The following is a 16,864-nucleotide window of genomic DNA, read 5'->3' on the forward strand; positions in this document are numbered from 1 at the left end:
CCACCGGGGAGGTGACTCCGCTCACGTACGAAAAATCGTACGTTGGCGACTAGCGGAGTTACCGGGGAGATCGAACCGTTAAGTCAGGATGAGTCGCCCGAATGTCTAATGTTAAGTTCTTTGTATCTTCGACCCTAGTAGCTGACGTGTGATACATCAAGAGAAGAATTTATATGCATCATCCCGGGGAATTATGAGATATCTCCCTCGACTATCATTTTTTCAATCCCCACAAGAAGATAAATATTCATTAAAAATTAAGGAACTCGCATTTCCCCCACCAGCACCAAAATCGACAGCAAAATTTCCCAAAATTCCCTCTTTCTCTCAAAAAAAATTACAATCTCCACTAAATAACTTCCCTCGAGTTTCTAAACCTCCCAAAATTAATTAACGTCTAAATCATCAATTAATTGAATTATCAATCCGGTCAATACCTGAATTCAAATCCTCCCCTTCGCCCACCCAATACATCTTTCAATACAAAAACCTCCCCTCCCACCCCCTTTCATTTCCACCTCCTCCCCTTTACCCACACATCCCGCCCCTCCACCTCTCCCCCCCTGTCCTCCTCCCCCCAATTTCTCATCCTAAATTCCACAGCTTCACGGGTTCCACAAAATATATGCCAAGTGAAGCCTGGCGTGAAATCATGCATCGCCGACATTCCGCCGACGATCGGCCAACAGTCGGCCAAAAGTTGGCCCACTGTCGGCCATTCGCACATCTACCCGGGGAGACGTATCGTCTGGTTACGCGTACATAGTCGTGTCGTTGCCCTCTTAGTGGAGATTCTACCTGTTCATTCGCTCTATACCCTCAGCATGTACGTCTCAACTCTTACAATCCCCCTACTTCTCATGCCCATCCATTCCCCCCCCCTTCCCCCCTATCCCTCCCCCACCTTTCTACTACTTTTTCCCAACTTCACTGGAGCTCTCTTCATCCCCCCACTCAATCGCACACCTGTCGCTTCCCCGTGGCACACGAGTGTGTACGAGGTAGGAAGTGGAGGAGGACGTGTTAGAGTCATCGAGAGAAAACCAAAGTAGACAGATTATTGTCTAGAGAATAATCGTAATAATTGACAAATATAAATTGAACTATTCTCATGGTAATTTGATTGAGTTGATTGATTTATTGATCGATAGGTGAATTTGATGTGATAAAGTGGGGACGTGGGGGCGGAATGAAGGGAGAATTTTAAATATTTTGGGGGATTTTTTGATTGTGAAGTGAATTGACGTTTGTTGAAGTACTTTAAGGTTTGCTGAGAGGCGGTTAATTAGGGGAGCGTGAGAATTGGGTATTTGAGGTTTATCGTGAGAGGAGGGAGGTAAATTTGGAGGAGGGAGAGGGACTGATCACGTCAGTGGCCGGGATGCGGCACGAGGAGCCTCTGAGCTCCAGATAACACGTGGCGATTCCACACACTCCAATCTCAGAAGGTGAGTCAATCACCTTCGTATCCGATTTGTTGATGGTGCGGGGGAGGATTATTTGGGGGTCTGGGGGTGAGTTTGAGGGGCGGGAGGGGAGTGGGGAGGAATTTTAGGGGGAAGTTGGGGTGCGGGGATGGGTGGAAATTTTGATTTGAAGGTGTTGAAGGGAATTTCCGGAAATTTGTGGAGAATTTCCAGGAAAATACGGAAGGAATTCACTTCCAGGGTATAAAATTTCCACTGTCGCCACTGGAATTTTTTTTTTATCAACAGTTTGTGGTTTTTTATAGGGAATTTACAATTATTTGAAGCGAAAATTGTTGATTTTTTTAATGAAATTGTTCTGACGAGTTTTTTTTCATTGTTTTATGACTCGTGAATTTTTAGACTCGCGAATTGTAAAATAGAATTTCATGAAATAGTTACCAACGACTTTTACTTTAGTCCACAATTTATTACTTGTTAAAAGCCACTCAAGTCTAGTTGGTAAGACATTAAGATTATCACTATCATTTTATAAGAGTACCATCGAATTACGTGAAAATTTACGATTGAATAGTCCAGAATTCCATTCCTGCAAAAATTGATCTAAAATAAACTCACCTGGACTTTCCTGTTTGCACTAAATTTTGCATGAACGAGCTGGAATCGGATCTTTCAATTCATTATCCAAGGAATTATCAATTTTCGATGCCGATAGTTCCCTCCACTCGACTTAATATCATAAAGACGCCGCTTTCAGCTTAATGCAATTAATTTAGTCAAATTACCGTAAAGTAATCCGACATTTAAATTAAGTTCCCTCACAAAAAAATTTCTCTTGAAAAAAATCATTTAAAACCCTAAAATCACCAGAATTCTTCATTTTCATTTCTAATATTTTCAAAAAAATATGCACTGACTTGTAATTAGTAGAATTAAATAATTCAACATTACCCCCCCCCCTCCCTTTCAATAATTTGATTCCACCAAAAAAATAATTAAAAATTTAAATTGAACTCCCCAACAGAAAATCGTATTTTCCAAAAAAAAAAATCGTTTGAACGTAAAAAAAATACCAGAATTCATAATTTTCATTCGTAATATGTCTTCGAAAATATTCATTAACTTCTGGTTATTAGGATCCATTGATATAGCAATAATTTTCATGACCAAAAAAATGAATAAAATCTCAGATTAACGTCACTATCTCGCCATGAACAGTTACCCCTCATTTCTTATAGTTTCGTGTTTATTGGTTACGACCGTTGACCGTGATACTGCGACAGGTAGAGGATGAAAAATTCGTCTCTTTTACTTTTGGGTTGGCGGTATTATACTAACAGGGTAGGGAGAGAATGTGGTCAGTCAAGAAGATCTGCGCGCACACGAATGACGGTGAGAAAGACGTAAAGTTGGAAAAGAGTTATGGTAGGGATAAAGGGTGAGTGCAAATACATGGATGGAATAGATTTAATTTAATGTATCATAATTTGGGTCAGTGCAATATGTTCACTCGGTGCTTTCGCCGTTTAAACATTGTCTATATCATCGGAAGTAAAGACTTCAACCTAGATTTTTAGTTATAGCATTTTCTAACTTCGCTTACCAGCAAAAAAAATTGTTAACGCCAAACAAATGGTATTTCAACATTTATTTATGGATCGATGGTATCCCAGAATGAACATGTGTGAGTGTTTGTTACTCTACTGGTATTTATTTATTTATGGAAAGCTCATCTTTTTTTTAAATTTCCAGTCAAAATTTATTCGATTTCGTTGATGACTTCGTCGATTTTCCTTCCACTTTTGAGGGGTGAGGGGTGGGAGAATTTTTTGAAGGAAAATTCTCGTGTTATGGGGTGTCGATACCTCATTTTGATCGAGGAAACTCGAGTGTTTTTGGAGAATATCTCGAAATCGGAGGGAGATAGAAAATTTTTTATGTGAACATTTTTTATGGGGCGAATTGAGTTCTATAAAAACTTTAGTAACAAAAATCTGGTGTCTCTCTTAGATTGAGAGATATCGCCTAAAAAATCAAATAAAAAGTGATTCAGAGTATGTTGTTTTGAAACAATTCGATATATTTTTAAAGGTTTCCCAGAAACTGGGAATTTCCAGAGTTTTTCAAAGTTTAGAACCCATATATATTCAAGTCAAATAAAGCGGACCGAGTTTATCTCCCAAAAACCGTTAGCCTATGCGTTATGGCTTTTTTTATTTATTCTTTATTTCCTCCAGTTGCATTCGTAATGAGCTTTCAAATGGACCCGCGGCAATTCATTTTTCACCATAAAAATGGAAATTTCCATCGATTTTTCTGATTTTATTCGACGTACAAATGTTGCCACAGCGATAAAAAATCCGTTCGGTCAAATAGTTTTTGAGATACTAAAATATTATTATTAACTTTCGAAATATTATTGTGATGTAGAGGTCCTTCATCGTGAATTTATTTTTTTCAATTCTTTACTTCCGAAATCGAGTAATTCCCTGACAGTTCTGATTACATTTCAATTGCGTCACTGATATTACCCTAGAACATCATCATGTTAATTATAACGTTGAGTAAACTCCTGCAATAATTACGAGTAGTAAATAATTCATCGAAATTCTTCACTCAAGTAAATCAGAACTTTAGAAAAACGAAATAATCATCAATGGAGTTCATTCAAGGTCACGTACAAAATACTCATCCTCTAGAGTAATATAATTATCATAATTTAGATCTAACTCAATCCCCATTAGGAATGATTAAGAAATACAATTTTGAAAATTTAAATACTTCTCTCAAGTAAATGGATATTTGGCAAAAATAATTTTTCTTCTGCACGTATGGACCGTTCACTCAAAAAAAGGCGAAACTGTTCCGCAATTTTTACTGAATACCAACTGCCAGATTGCGGAACAGACACGTATTAAAAAAAAATTCTCTTTTTCGTGCGTTCTCCCAAAAAATAACTCGCAAAAAAAAAAAAAATATTCCAAACACGATATTTCCTCAGCCTCAGCTCAGCAATTTTTTATTTATTTTTCACTGTATTTTTACCGTCGCATTCCGTGGAAATTGAAGAATGTAGGACGGTCGTGAGACGTCTGAATTGTTCATAAGTACCACGATAACGGTCACTCTCCTCGTCTGGCCTCGTCTCGTTTTATTCCGTTCTCCCTCTCTCAATCTCAACTCTCTTCCTCTATTTATTCCTCCCAACTCACTCGCTCATTCCTACATTTTAATTTTCGGTAACTCGTCCATTTTAGCACTCATCAACTCACTATTAACAGAATTACGGAGACGATAAACATCTCGACTCGTGCGCCCCCGAGTAAACATTAATTTTCGTATAATATTTACGACGAATGCCTTGACATATGTGCACATACCGATTTTATGTATTCAACCTCTTTCGGAGTTTCTCGGTCTTTCCCTGGGACGTCCTCCTGATGATGAGGTTGGCGCCTCGAGGAGAATTCGTACTTTCGAAGGTGATGACACCGGATCACTTAATACTTAATATTGTTCTGTTTGAATAACAGTTCATTGGACTGGCGAGAATTCCGGAGAAGTTAATGGTTCGGATAGTCATCATCGGGAGATGATTACAGACTAGATAAAGAGGTGGGAGGACCTGAAGAGGAATAATCAGAGGTGACGAAAAAAGGGAGAGAATTATTTAAATGGAGACGACGTTCAGATGGAAATTGAACACGCGAATGCTAGATAACAATTCCGTTAGCCTTCCATTCTCTTTATGGGCTATTTTTTTGGCGAAAGAGCGTTTCGAAGCAGATGGTTTAGATTTATATTCAGGAATTCCTTCACTCAAAAAAAAAATTTCCGTGTTACGAATATGGAATTCAGGGAGAAATGATTTATTGATGAAATAAGATTTAGTCAATTATGTTCAAGAAGTTGGAATAATTAATTAATATTAATAATGAGTTATTTATAATATTGAGCTGGTCATTCCGAGATTGTTATTGTTAAATTATTGACGGAATTCAAAATTTTTAAACGATGTGATCAAGTTCAGAAGCGAAGTGGTAGAACGAGATAAGTGGATTCATCTTTGAGTCGAGTTTGTGAGATCTAACCATCAAGATATCTCCGAATCTACTAGAGATAGCGGATTTTAGGTGATTACATTTATTGTAGCTCTCATTTTGCTCTACAAAAAAGGTCCTAACAACAATTTCGCTATCTTCTCTAGATTCCGAGATATTCATCAAAAACTGTTCAACAGCGAAAAGTGACTTATCTTGTCTGACCACACTGCTATTCGTGGTTTTACCTACTACAACAGATTAGGAAAAAATTGACAAATTTTTACTTTTTTTTCTCCCAAACTATTGTATCCGTAATTTTGCAATCAGTTCCCCCTCATTACACTGCATTAATTAATTACCGGATTCCCCACTTACCTTCAATCCTCAATAACTTGTATCGAGAGCAGCGGAAAAGGATGTGCTCAGGCGAGAGTCTTCTTCATTTGCGTTGCACACAGGACACGAACCTGTCCGCTCGATGTGTAACATGTCGGTGTTAATAACGTAGTAATTAGAGTATGTGTATCATGCTTTTGCTGGGATAAACCGCATTTGAGATCCGACAGGGTAAAACCAGGGGAAAGTGATCGTTCAGGAAGTCGATGAGGAGGACAATCTTCGGAACAAATCTATTACGGAATTCCCGAGGAAATTCCTTGAAATTTTCGTCGTATCATACAGACAGAATAGAAAATTAATAAAAATTACCTAAAGTCAATAATTTCGCCCAGAGAAAAATTACCAAATAAATTTAAATTTTTGTATTCTTTCCATCTCGCAAATTTTCTTCGAATTATTATTATTATTATTATTCATGCGACGTTATATAATTAAAATTATTATTAAAAATTATTATTATTATTATTTTTGCTACGTTATATAATTAAAGAAATTAAAAAATCCGATATATTTTGAGTTATTTGATGCCTGAAGAAGATTAGAAGGTATTTTTGCTGAGTTGAGAGTAAATTCCTGTGGTATTTCGCAGCTCAGTCGGCAAAAATCTCCGGCGCGATACTGGCAGACCCGGGTTCGATTCCCGAGTGGATTAAAACGCAAATGATTTATATTTAATTTTAATTCTCTTAGAATTCATTTTGGGAAAATTTTTTTATCAAGCGGATTGAATTTTCTTGTTTCGATCGATTCCAGAAAAATCATTTTATCCTTCACAATATGATAATGAAAAAAAAAGGCACATGAAAGAGCGCGAAGCGTGCGCCTGCGTATCATGAATGAAAGACTTACAAACAAGTGCCGTCTCCACAACTAACGAGTCACGGTCTACGAATGACTGAGGATACCTAATTACATGTCGTGGACAGCCGTTAAAGGCCAAGCCTTTCTACCTCGATTCACTGCCGGAGTCCTACGGAGGCACCATCATTCTCAACTCGAGCATTATGAGTAAGAGCTGATTGTGAACCGAGGACAGGAAATAACATAAGAGAAGGAAAAGGCCAGGGTATGAATGTATTCCCATTTGTATACGCAATTGTTGTAACTCGGAAGTTACGCGCTTCCAAGTTATTTTTTTTTTTTCATTCCTTCTTTTCACGGGGAATTCCACCGGTGAGAATCTCACGGAGATTAAAACTTAACGCAGGAATGATTGTTTTTAATTGACCACGCAGTTTCCACGAGTTCTTTTTTGTTATTTTCTTTATTTTTGCGATTTTACTTTGATTTTATTTGCTTTCTCATATTTTGTTTTTTTTTTCATTCAATTTTTAGGATTTTTTTAACGAATATTGAGGTTTATTATAATTTTTTTGGAAATGTCATTATTAAATGTCCCTTACTGGGCCCAACGAGGGTAGGCGAGGGGGGGGGGTAGTCCCCGATGGCCTAGATGTGGGTTAACAGGGGAGGATCATCATCCCCTAAGTAGCAGTGACCTGGACGTGATGCGTCAGGGAAATTTACGTCGATGGGGTGGGACCGATGGGCTCTAGAAATTTGCACGCAGGACCCAATTTAGGAGTAAAATGAGAGGTCTAGAGGGTTGAAAGTGGAACGAAATGACAATCAACCCCTTTTAAATTCAGTTTTATTGAAAAAATGGACTTGAGAGGTTAATTTTTGTGGTAAAACTGACCTTCGCCCCTCATTTCACCCCCTGAAGATCTAATTTTCCCAAAGTCCACAATTTCAATAATTTATCTTACTATTGTTTATTCAAAGCTGCCAAGTTTTTGCATTTTTATCATCTCCTCGCAATAATAACAATTTTGTTATAATATCAATATAAACCACATGAACATAAATTATTAAAATTATCTAAATTAAATTGAAGCCATTTAACTGCAAAAAAAAATTACTTAATAATTAAAATCAAGTGCAAATGAATTCTCTTATTCTACATACCCCTTTGGCACGTGGAGCGCGACAGAGTACGTACTTAACGCTCAATTAACTTCATCGCTGGTGAATGCATTATCGCGCACCGATGAATTTTCATGTGTATCCGGTATAAATGTCCGGTGCACTACAACAATTTAAATTCTAGGGATAATAGACACTGTCCTGGGGTCTTGTCGGGGCACTTGGACAGGACCCCGACCCTCCCCCCTCCCGGGGGAGCCACCAAAAATATCGAATTGACAATAAAAATTATTTATTATCGTGTGTTGACAGGTTAACGCGTTTCAGCGTGAGAGGCTGAGACCACGAGAATGCCAGGGGTGTGGAAGCTGCTACGCATCATCATCTACATGGTGAGTAGTACATAATACATATAATACATAATATATAGTATATAGTTACCTTGGGATCCACGAATTTACAGGTGGGATGACTGTACCTCATCTTAATAAATTAGTTATCGTACGTAAATTTACATCTCGGTGTGCGATAGTTCGTTGAATGCAAATTATACCGATGCAGACAACATCTTGCAAGCGATTATTATTGCTTACTCTAGGTACCGTTGATCGTATGATGCATATCCAATGGGATGGGGCAATCAAATTGAATTATGCGCGGATGGGCGTTATCAATAGAGTTATCAATTGCCCGACGTTTGTCAGCACCTCTCATGGGGAGTGAGAGGGATTCCCGGGAAATTACGAGACTATTATTTTGTTAATCGTCGTCGTCAATTACGAATAAGTGTGATGGGATGATCTATCATATTTGCAGGATTTACAAGTTACTAAGTGCGAGGAAATCGTTGCGGTACCGACTGGAAGGAAATTGCTGGAATTGAGTCGGTGATGGAAAATCGAATTTTCGGGGTTTTTCGGCGATTCGTGAGTTAATAAATTGAGGGAATTTTCGGGGAATGTTTTGTAATTAATTATTATTATCATTATTCGATGTAAAAAATTGTGGAAAATTTTAACGAGTTATTTAATTGCACATTTCGTGATTCAAATGCGGAGAGAAAAATTCAGGAGAAATTTGTCGATTGTTTGGGATAAATTACTCCATCAGTTGAGACGAAATTAATTAATCGTAAGGTAATTTATCTCGACTACCAACGTATCTAATGAATAACATAAACCTACCTCTGTTAAGTTTCAATTTTTCGTGATTTCCGTCAAAATTATCGGTAATTATTCAACAATTCAAGCGAACCCCGCCAAAAAATCCCCAGTACCACCCCTTGAAAACAATCCCTTCAAAACAGCGCACCATAACCCGCCACTAAAAACCCTATTCAATCAAAATTACGAAACCCCTACTCAAAAATCCCTGAAAAACTGCTTAACTGTTCCCTATTTTTTACCGAATATTATTCCACATAATTTTTAATTAATCTCTCCCCATTGTAAACCACCCTCCCCTCTCCACCTCTCCCCCATCCCCAACCATTTCCCCCCATCCAAAACCTCCCAATAATTCACCCTCTCCACCCACCCCCTCCCCCTCATCCCATTCCCATAATTTCCTTCCACAAACATCATCTCAATCCAGCAATAATCCAGTTCCCCATAAACCAGTGAAACCCATCAACTCCTATAACCGCTACTGTACATTAACCATACCGACAAAAACCAATGGTTCGCCGAGCCAAGACCGACGTTCTGTTGGACTTGGGGTACATATAGAGCCTCTAAGCGTAATCGTTTCTAATGAAAATGTTGTCATGTAACAGTGCGATTGTATAGTCCTCCCTCCTCCTCCCCTTCCTCCCCTTTCTCCCCCCTCCCTCCCCCTTCCGCCGCCCCGCCATCCCTTCATCATCAGTCTTCCTCATCACGGTTTGTCTTTTGCCTTGCTAAAACTTGTTTTCACTTGTGTGAAAAACTTCGACCGTTAATGCAGCGGTAAAGACGCCTCTCCCGTTACAGGGTTGCTTCGGTGTGGATTTGTGCGTGGAATGAGAAGCACCCGCGTGAACAGTACCATTTTGGCCTACTCATTTCCGAATAATAGGATTGTGGTAACCAGGATGTGCGCAATGTAAACATCGAGGTGCCTGGTCATACCCAGAATTGACTAGAGAGAGGGGGTGAAGAGGTGGAGGAGGGGAGGAGGGGGAAGGAGACGTGTTTAGCCAGGTGGAAGGTCGTGGGGGAGGTGGGGTGAAGAGGGAGGTTGAGATCAAAGGAATCCGTGGAAATTATAAGCGAGTTAATTTAAAATTCAAGTGTCATGACGAACTTTAATTTGAATTAGAAATTCAAATTTTTTAATAAATACGGAAATAAATAAATAAATACGTAAATAAATAAATGAATACGTCTAGGGGAATTAGGGTATTGGTCTTGAGGTGTCGGTTGATTTTTAGTTGGAATTATTTGTTTAAAATTTAAATGATTGGAATGTTTGGATTAATGGTGGAGTGAAAGGAGTTCGATCGCCTGTGCAGCAATTTTTTAAATGAAATTGTATATTATATATTGTATATAGTGATTGTATTGTGTGATTAATAATATATTGTATATTATATATTAATAGAGAGAGAAAGTCCACGAGAGAAGAGAATAAAAACTGATTTTTTTTTACGAAAAATTCAAATTATATTTTTTATATATTATATTGTATGTAATATATTATATATTATATAGAAATTAAATATTCATGCAGTACGATAGATGTGAATGTTAATGATGGATCGAATGGGTAATAGTTAACCCCCCACAGCCGACGATCCAATAACTTGTAATAGTCAATTTAAGCCGTATCCTTCAATAACTATTACGCTTCCACCCGATTACAAATGTTTTTGTCAGTCTACTGGCACTGAAGTAGAAGACAATTCCGAGAAATATTTCTTCATCGTGAAGCCCTTGCCTTGAGAAGCAACTTCCATATGAAGCGGTACGAGTTTTCCCGATTCTAACTGATCGGAAAGAGATACTGGAGCCCAGGTACCTGGAATGTATCCTAGGATGTACTGAATATTCTTCGAACTAATTGGATCCTTCATAGAATACATGATCAACGTCTTTCGTTGTCTCCTACGCGTAAAAAAATTGCAGAAAATCATTCATCACTAAAAAAAGTTAATACAAAAATCGTTGTCATTTGGCAAAAATTAATTGGTCATTTGAAAAATCGGTAAATTGTTTGATAATTTTTATCGAATCGAGACGGTACGATACGGTAATTTTCCGCAGAATAATTTATAAAATAAATTCTTTGCCAACAATATTAATCAATATTTGCCAACAATATTATTAGTGATGAAATTGGGATAATGAATGGTGCCGTAATTAGCACAATCGCTGTTGGAACTGGGAATTTATTGGTTTAAATGTGAATTTTCTCCGAATTTTTATCAGAATTTTGTAAATATTTTGGAAAAAATCGCAGTAAATTTTACTTTAATTGAGAGATTGTCATTTTTTATGGTACGTGTCCTAGACTTTTTGCAGAAAATTTATTTTCGTCCGACCACAGTAGAAAAAGTACACGAGTGCCTGCGCGTCTAACATCATCCCGCTGACGAGCATACGATTAAATAGATTGCGATCCGTAACTACTTAAGTTGTCTCAGTGATACTACTCAACGCATGTTATTAGGGCGCCTGTAACACGACGCCCTAATAACATGGCGCCTGTAATTCCTTCGCTCCAGCTCGACAGCTCGAAGTCGAAAGTGCTCTGAGACCCAGGATAATTGTTAAAATCTCTTGACAAGTAATTTCGAAAAATAATGTTTTCCCCTGTGAACAGGTGGTCGGGATGGACTACGTCATTGGTAGCGGCGACATATGGCCGCTAGAGAGGCCAGAGGGTATGCCAGCCATTCAATCTCTGGAAGTGATGTGCGGCAAGGACCACATGGACGTACATTTGTCATTCTCACAACCATTCGAGGGTATCGTGTCGTCCAAGGGACAACATGCCGACCCACGATGCGTTTACGTACCACCATCCACGGGACAAACATTCTTCTCATTCCGAATAGCATATGCGAGGTAACCAAAACTGAAATTACTTCATTATCACCTCTTATCACTGATAAAAAAAATTCTATTGTTGTTATGATCCCAAAAAAAATGATATTTCGTTTTTATTCGAAAAAAAAAATTTCTTTCGAATATTTCGCGCAGAGAAATTTGTCTGTTGAAGATCTCCCAGAAATCTTCAGAAGAATGATCGGAAGATCGTCCTGGTGATCTCCAAAAAATGGGGGAATCTTCAGAAAATAACTGTTTGAGAATATTTTCTAAAATTAAATTCAGAACATCTCCAGAATAAAAAATTGTCTTCCGAAAATTCTCTGAGGGATTTATTTGAGTGAAGAGGGAGATCTTCCGAAGATCTTTCGATGATTCTCCTGAAGATCTCTCTTAGATGTTCCACAGAAATTAATGTCTCCACGCGACATCTTCTGAAAACAAAATTTCTGACTTCACCATCTGACATTTTTGGATCATCAAAAAGCTCTTCACGATAACTTTAGAAGATTCTCCCAAAGATTTATAAAAGATCTTTCCAACATAGACATCACTCCCACCAACAATCCACGAATTTTATAATAATTCCAAGAGCAATAATTTTTTTTGAAATTTTCTTCTTCCTCCATCGATAAATTTTTAATTCCACCCATATAATCAACAGATAATAATTAACTTAACACCCCTTAACCAACTGACAATAACTAACTTCCCCCACGTAAATCCACGTAATCTCCTGCACCTCAGAAAATCCTTCACATTGCAGCAGTTCAGTTATCGCGACCCAGTAATAATTAATTATCATGCTCATTACCTCATGATCACTGAAACTTGAACAGATGCGGAACGAAGCCAGACATGCACGGCCAGTTTTACGAGAATACTGTGGTCGTTCAATACGACAAGGATCTCCTGGAGGTTTGGGACGAGGCCAAAAGGCTGAGATGCGAATGGTTCAATGACTACGAGAAAACCGCATCAAAGCCACCAATGGTCATAGCCGATCTCGACGTTATCCAGCTTGATTTCCGAGGTAATTCATTCATCACATTTGAATTACAAAATTACGAGGGAATTAACTCGATGGTTATCATCCGAATGGTCGGTTAATACGACACCGATATAACCGGGGATTTTGTAATGAATGATATTTATACAGTTAAGCAACTGTATATGAGGACAACATGGTACATTGCAATTCATTGCGGTGGTGAATAAAAGAAAAAGAAAATGTGGTAAATCACCGGGAAAACCACTGTCGGTATGTCCGGACGATGTCTTGGTCGTTTTTTCATGACTCTCCATTTTGAATTCAAGTCAGTGGACGATATCAAATGATTTTTCTAAAGTACAATTGATCGGAATTTGCAAATTAATGTGATTATAATTAAAAATTCCTCAGCTCGATATTCTACTGCTTCTTAATATTTTCGTTTGTTAAATTTTACAACTGAATATTTACCATTAATATTCCATTTAACAAAATATTAATAATCAAGATGGAAAGTATTCATTTTTTTTACACAATTTTTTTTTATAAATAAATAATAGAGTTGTTTTTGAAGCGGTGGATTGTCTTCGACGAAGTGTCGAGTTATTTTTTTATTTTCGTACGTTTAATTATCGAAAATATTATTAAAATGAGATTAATATTTTAATTTTACCTTTTCCACAGGTGACAATGTTGATTGCTGGATGGAAATTCAACATGGAAAGGGCCCGTGGGCCCCGCCGGTCTCTGGAATTGTACCTCTTGGCTCGACTCTCACGCTCGTTGTTGCGATCAATGATTACAGAGGTGAGAAAAGCTATCCTTTGTAGTTGTATTCGACTCCTCACAGCCCTGTTATTAAACTTCTGTACTAATTATCGAAATTACGTCAAATTACGCTCTGAAAATAATTGTTCAAAGGGAATTTAAACAGTTTCCTTCCTCACGAAATTAGTCCGCACTTGACTGCTGGAAATTCTGGACTGAAATTATTAAAAATACTTTGCAAATGTTTAACCGATTATTTTCACCATTTTTCTCGTGATTCATTTCACCACATAAAATATAAACATCTGAAAAACCCATCTCATTCACTAATTTTTTATTTTTTATCCTCGTTGAGCAAATATTCCTTTCAATAATAAAATTCTAATTAAACACCAACGTCATAACTCAAATATCTCGAAATCTATCGAAGATAGCAAAATTGTTATAATGACCTTTTTTGTCGGGCGAATTGAGTACTACAATAAATGTAATAACAACAATTTCGCTATCTCCCTTAGATTCGTAGATATCGCGCGAAAAGTCCGTTAAGTCCCCCTAAATTTTGATTTTCTCTACTTACGAATTTCTCTTCTTTCATTCATATATTTCTCCTCTCAATTAATTTTAAGGCGAGTTCGATATGCGTGTGAAATCATGTGTGGCATCTGACGGCGGTGGACACACGATACAGCTCAGCGATGAACTTGGTTGCGTGCTGAGGCCGAAGATGATAAGTCGATTCTTGAAAGCGCGTGGCTCTGACGATCGGGCGACTGTCATCACTTACGCTTTCTTCCACGCCTTCAAGTTCCCGGACGCCCTCAGTGTCCACATCAAGTGTAAGGTGAGCAAAAAACCAATCCAAAGCAAAAAAAAAATTTCATCGGCCGGGAAAGTCGGCCCAATGTCGGCCTAACGTCGGCCGACCGTCGGCACCGCCACAATTCGCACCAAAACGTCTTTTCTCGTACGAACTCAGCTTCAGATATCGATTTTCTATCGTATCCTCTGCCAATTCGTTGATTTTCTGATGAACCCAGAGACAATTTTTTTATGAGAAAACACTTTTGGGGGAACTATGGCGAATAGTTATTAATAAATTATTTCTCGGAGTTTAGCGAGAGTGGAGAATGCCACCTGGTGCATTTATTTATGAGTTAATGGATATTTCTAAGGTTGAGATATGCCGACACGGATGTTCAGATCACTGTCAACTGAACGGTGCTCCCGGCCATTATATTCAAGACCGCAAGGATCATCCGTCCCGACCGCTGTACACACAGACAACTCAAACAACCACCGTTCACGAGGAAGACGGATCGCTTTACGATGATATTATACAGAATGGGGATGAGATGGCATCGATTGGTGGTCAATTTCTCGGTGTTGAAAAGTCAGCGCCTAAGGCACAGGCACAAATGGCAAATCGTAACTCTGATAATGGGCCTGTCAATGATATGCAAAAAGATGGTAGACCCGAGGAGCCGAAAATTACACATCCGTTCTTGGTAAATAGAAACATAAATACTTTATTGCATGCTTCAGACGCAGGTCGTAATGTTGAAATGATGATCACGAGGTCAGAAATGGGAGATATAAATCCCAAGATGAGATGCGAATGACTCGTTTCATTGCATGAATTGAAAATTTGTGGATTATTAGTTATTTTCGAATTTTCTTAGAGGAGTTGACGTTGAAAATTTTCCTGAAAACCGGAGGTCAATTCCCTGAAAATTAATAATTTTTCCTGCCAGTTTATTAAAATAAAATATTTATTTTAAGAGTCACTAAGTTTTTTTTAGTTTCCTCAATTGGATCTTCGGGAAGTTAGACAAATTGTCATGAAAAACCTGTCAATATGTCACGACCACGCACCGTAATTCACAATATTAATAATTAAATATGCAACAGGACCCACCACGAGTGACGTCCTACCGAGACGAAGACCAATTTCCCCACGGGCCCCGTAATCTGGAAGGAAGTGACACAACAATTGATCCCCTGAAATCAAACGGCAGTTCCAGAAAGCGTCGTTCACTCAAAATATCAGATCGCAAGGCACGTTCAGCAGACGTTGGTGTCAGTGGTATCTACGAGGTCATATCCGAGGCCGACTTGGCATTCAGTCCAGACACTCACGCAGAAGCTGTCACTGTATTTCAGGGTAGAATACGAGAAGAAGTTGTGTATGGAATTTGCCTGCCAATGCCAAGTTTCAGTGCTCTATTCATCATAGTTGCACTATCAGCAGTTATATCTGCACTTGTTGCTGGTGCTATGTTGCACCGACTTCAGGTACAACGTGAAGCGGCTGACAATCAGAAGAATCAGGTCGCCGTTGCTAATCGCGGATGGTTGCCATACGGTCTTCTGCGAGTCAGATGTACACAACGAGAACAGAGAATTCCGAAGACACAAGTCAGTCCTGGAAATTCAATCGAACACGGCTGAATGCAGTGGTGATGATGATGACAAGTGGCTCAAGGTTGTCCTGGATCATTTCAGTGGCGACGTGGTAAAACGAGATGAGTCCCTGACTACTTTCCAGTTTTTCATGTCTATCTCGAAATCTACGAAAGATAGCAAAATTTTCAATGAGACCTTTTTTGTAGAGCAAATCAAGAGCTACAATAAATGCCATGACAAGAAATCCGCTATCTCGCTTAGATTCGGAGATATCGCACGAAACCTCGACTCAGAAATAAGTCAACTTATCTTGTCTTGCTACTTCGCTGGATTTCTCATCTAATTTTGGTATCGAGCACTTCAATCGTTGGTTTCCTGGGCACCTCCTTCGGGCGTAAATTGTTTATTGTGTGTTCTATCGATGTTACACTCAATAATTAACAAAGACAATGTGCAATATAGTGTACAAAGTATTCTAAGTGTTTTCTAAAGAGTTTTTCAGAAGAGATTCATCAACGAGGATTCAATTTTCACGCATCAATCTCCTGTCTTGAGATTCTCATACTTTTTTACTCTGGTTAAGGAATGAATTTGGGAAGTGGAATTTTAATGATGAACATTCTCATCGTATGTTTGAACATTTATCCTTTCCTTATTCTGTGGAATTAAATCATTACATTACATTTACGATTTTCCGGGACTCGAGTCTCAGCTACGGTGCTTCGAATTCCCATTCATTTATTTCAATGAAATCATTATACCATAATTTTTGTTATTATTTTACTTGGGATTATTCCATTATTTGTGAATTATTATTATAATTATCATACAATGATTCGTTTATAAATTATATTATATATAATAAATGAAATCAAG

The 16,864-nt window shown here is 38.1% G+C and overlaps 1 protein-coding gene across 3 annotated transcripts; it reads left to right on the top strand.

The window, feature by feature from the left end:
- Positions 1 to 1,002: 1,002 nt before the first annotated feature.
- Positions 1,003 to 16,863, top strand: LOC135168070 (uncharacterized). 3 transcript variants are annotated; one of them, XM_064131922.1, is made up of 8 exons: positions 1,003 to 1,448; positions 8,108 to 8,187; positions 11,597 to 11,841; positions 12,663 to 12,856; positions 13,499 to 13,621; positions 14,212 to 14,426; positions 14,758 to 15,090; positions 15,494 to 16,863. In XM_064131922.1, exons 2-8 carry the CDS (start codon positions 8,146 to 8,148, stop codon positions 16,031 to 16,033), a joined length of 1,692 nt encoding a protein of 563 aa, XP_063987992.1. In that variant the 5' UTR covers positions 1,003 to 1,448; positions 8,108 to 8,145; the 3' UTR covers positions 16,034 to 16,863. The 3 variants fall into 3 exon arrangements, with proteins under 3 accessions (XP_063987992.1, XP_063987993.1, XP_063987995.1); XM_064131923.1 differs by lacking the exon at positions 1,003 to 1,448 and adding an exon at positions 2,751 to 2,865; XM_064131925.1 differs by lacking the exon at positions 1,003 to 1,448 and adding an exon at positions 6,623 to 6,935.
- The last annotated feature ends 1 nt before the right edge of the window (position 16,864 follows it).

This window comes from Diachasmimorpha longicaudata, chromosome 12, assembly GCF_034640455.1.
Source record: "Diachasmimorpha longicaudata isolate KC_UGA_2023 chromosome 12, iyDiaLong2, whole genome shotgun sequence".
In the NCBI taxonomy this organism is placed as follows: domain Eukaryota; kingdom Metazoa; phylum Arthropoda; class Insecta; order Hymenoptera; family Braconidae; genus Diachasmimorpha; species Diachasmimorpha longicaudata.

Bases quoted from the DNA above. Each gene is read 5' to 3' on its own strand.
- LOC135168070 (XM_064131922.1), top strand. From the start codon at position 8,146: ATGCCAGGGGTGTGGAAGCTGCTACGCATCATCATCTACATG. The intron at 11,842-12,662 runs GTAACCAAAACT...AAACTTGAACAG, and splicing joins TTCCGAATAGCATATGCGAG to ATGCGGAACGAAGCCAGACA. The intron at 13,622-14,211 runs GTGAGAAAAGCT...ATTAATTTTAAG, and splicing joins TGCGATCAATGATTACAGAG to GCGAGTTCGATATGCGTGTG.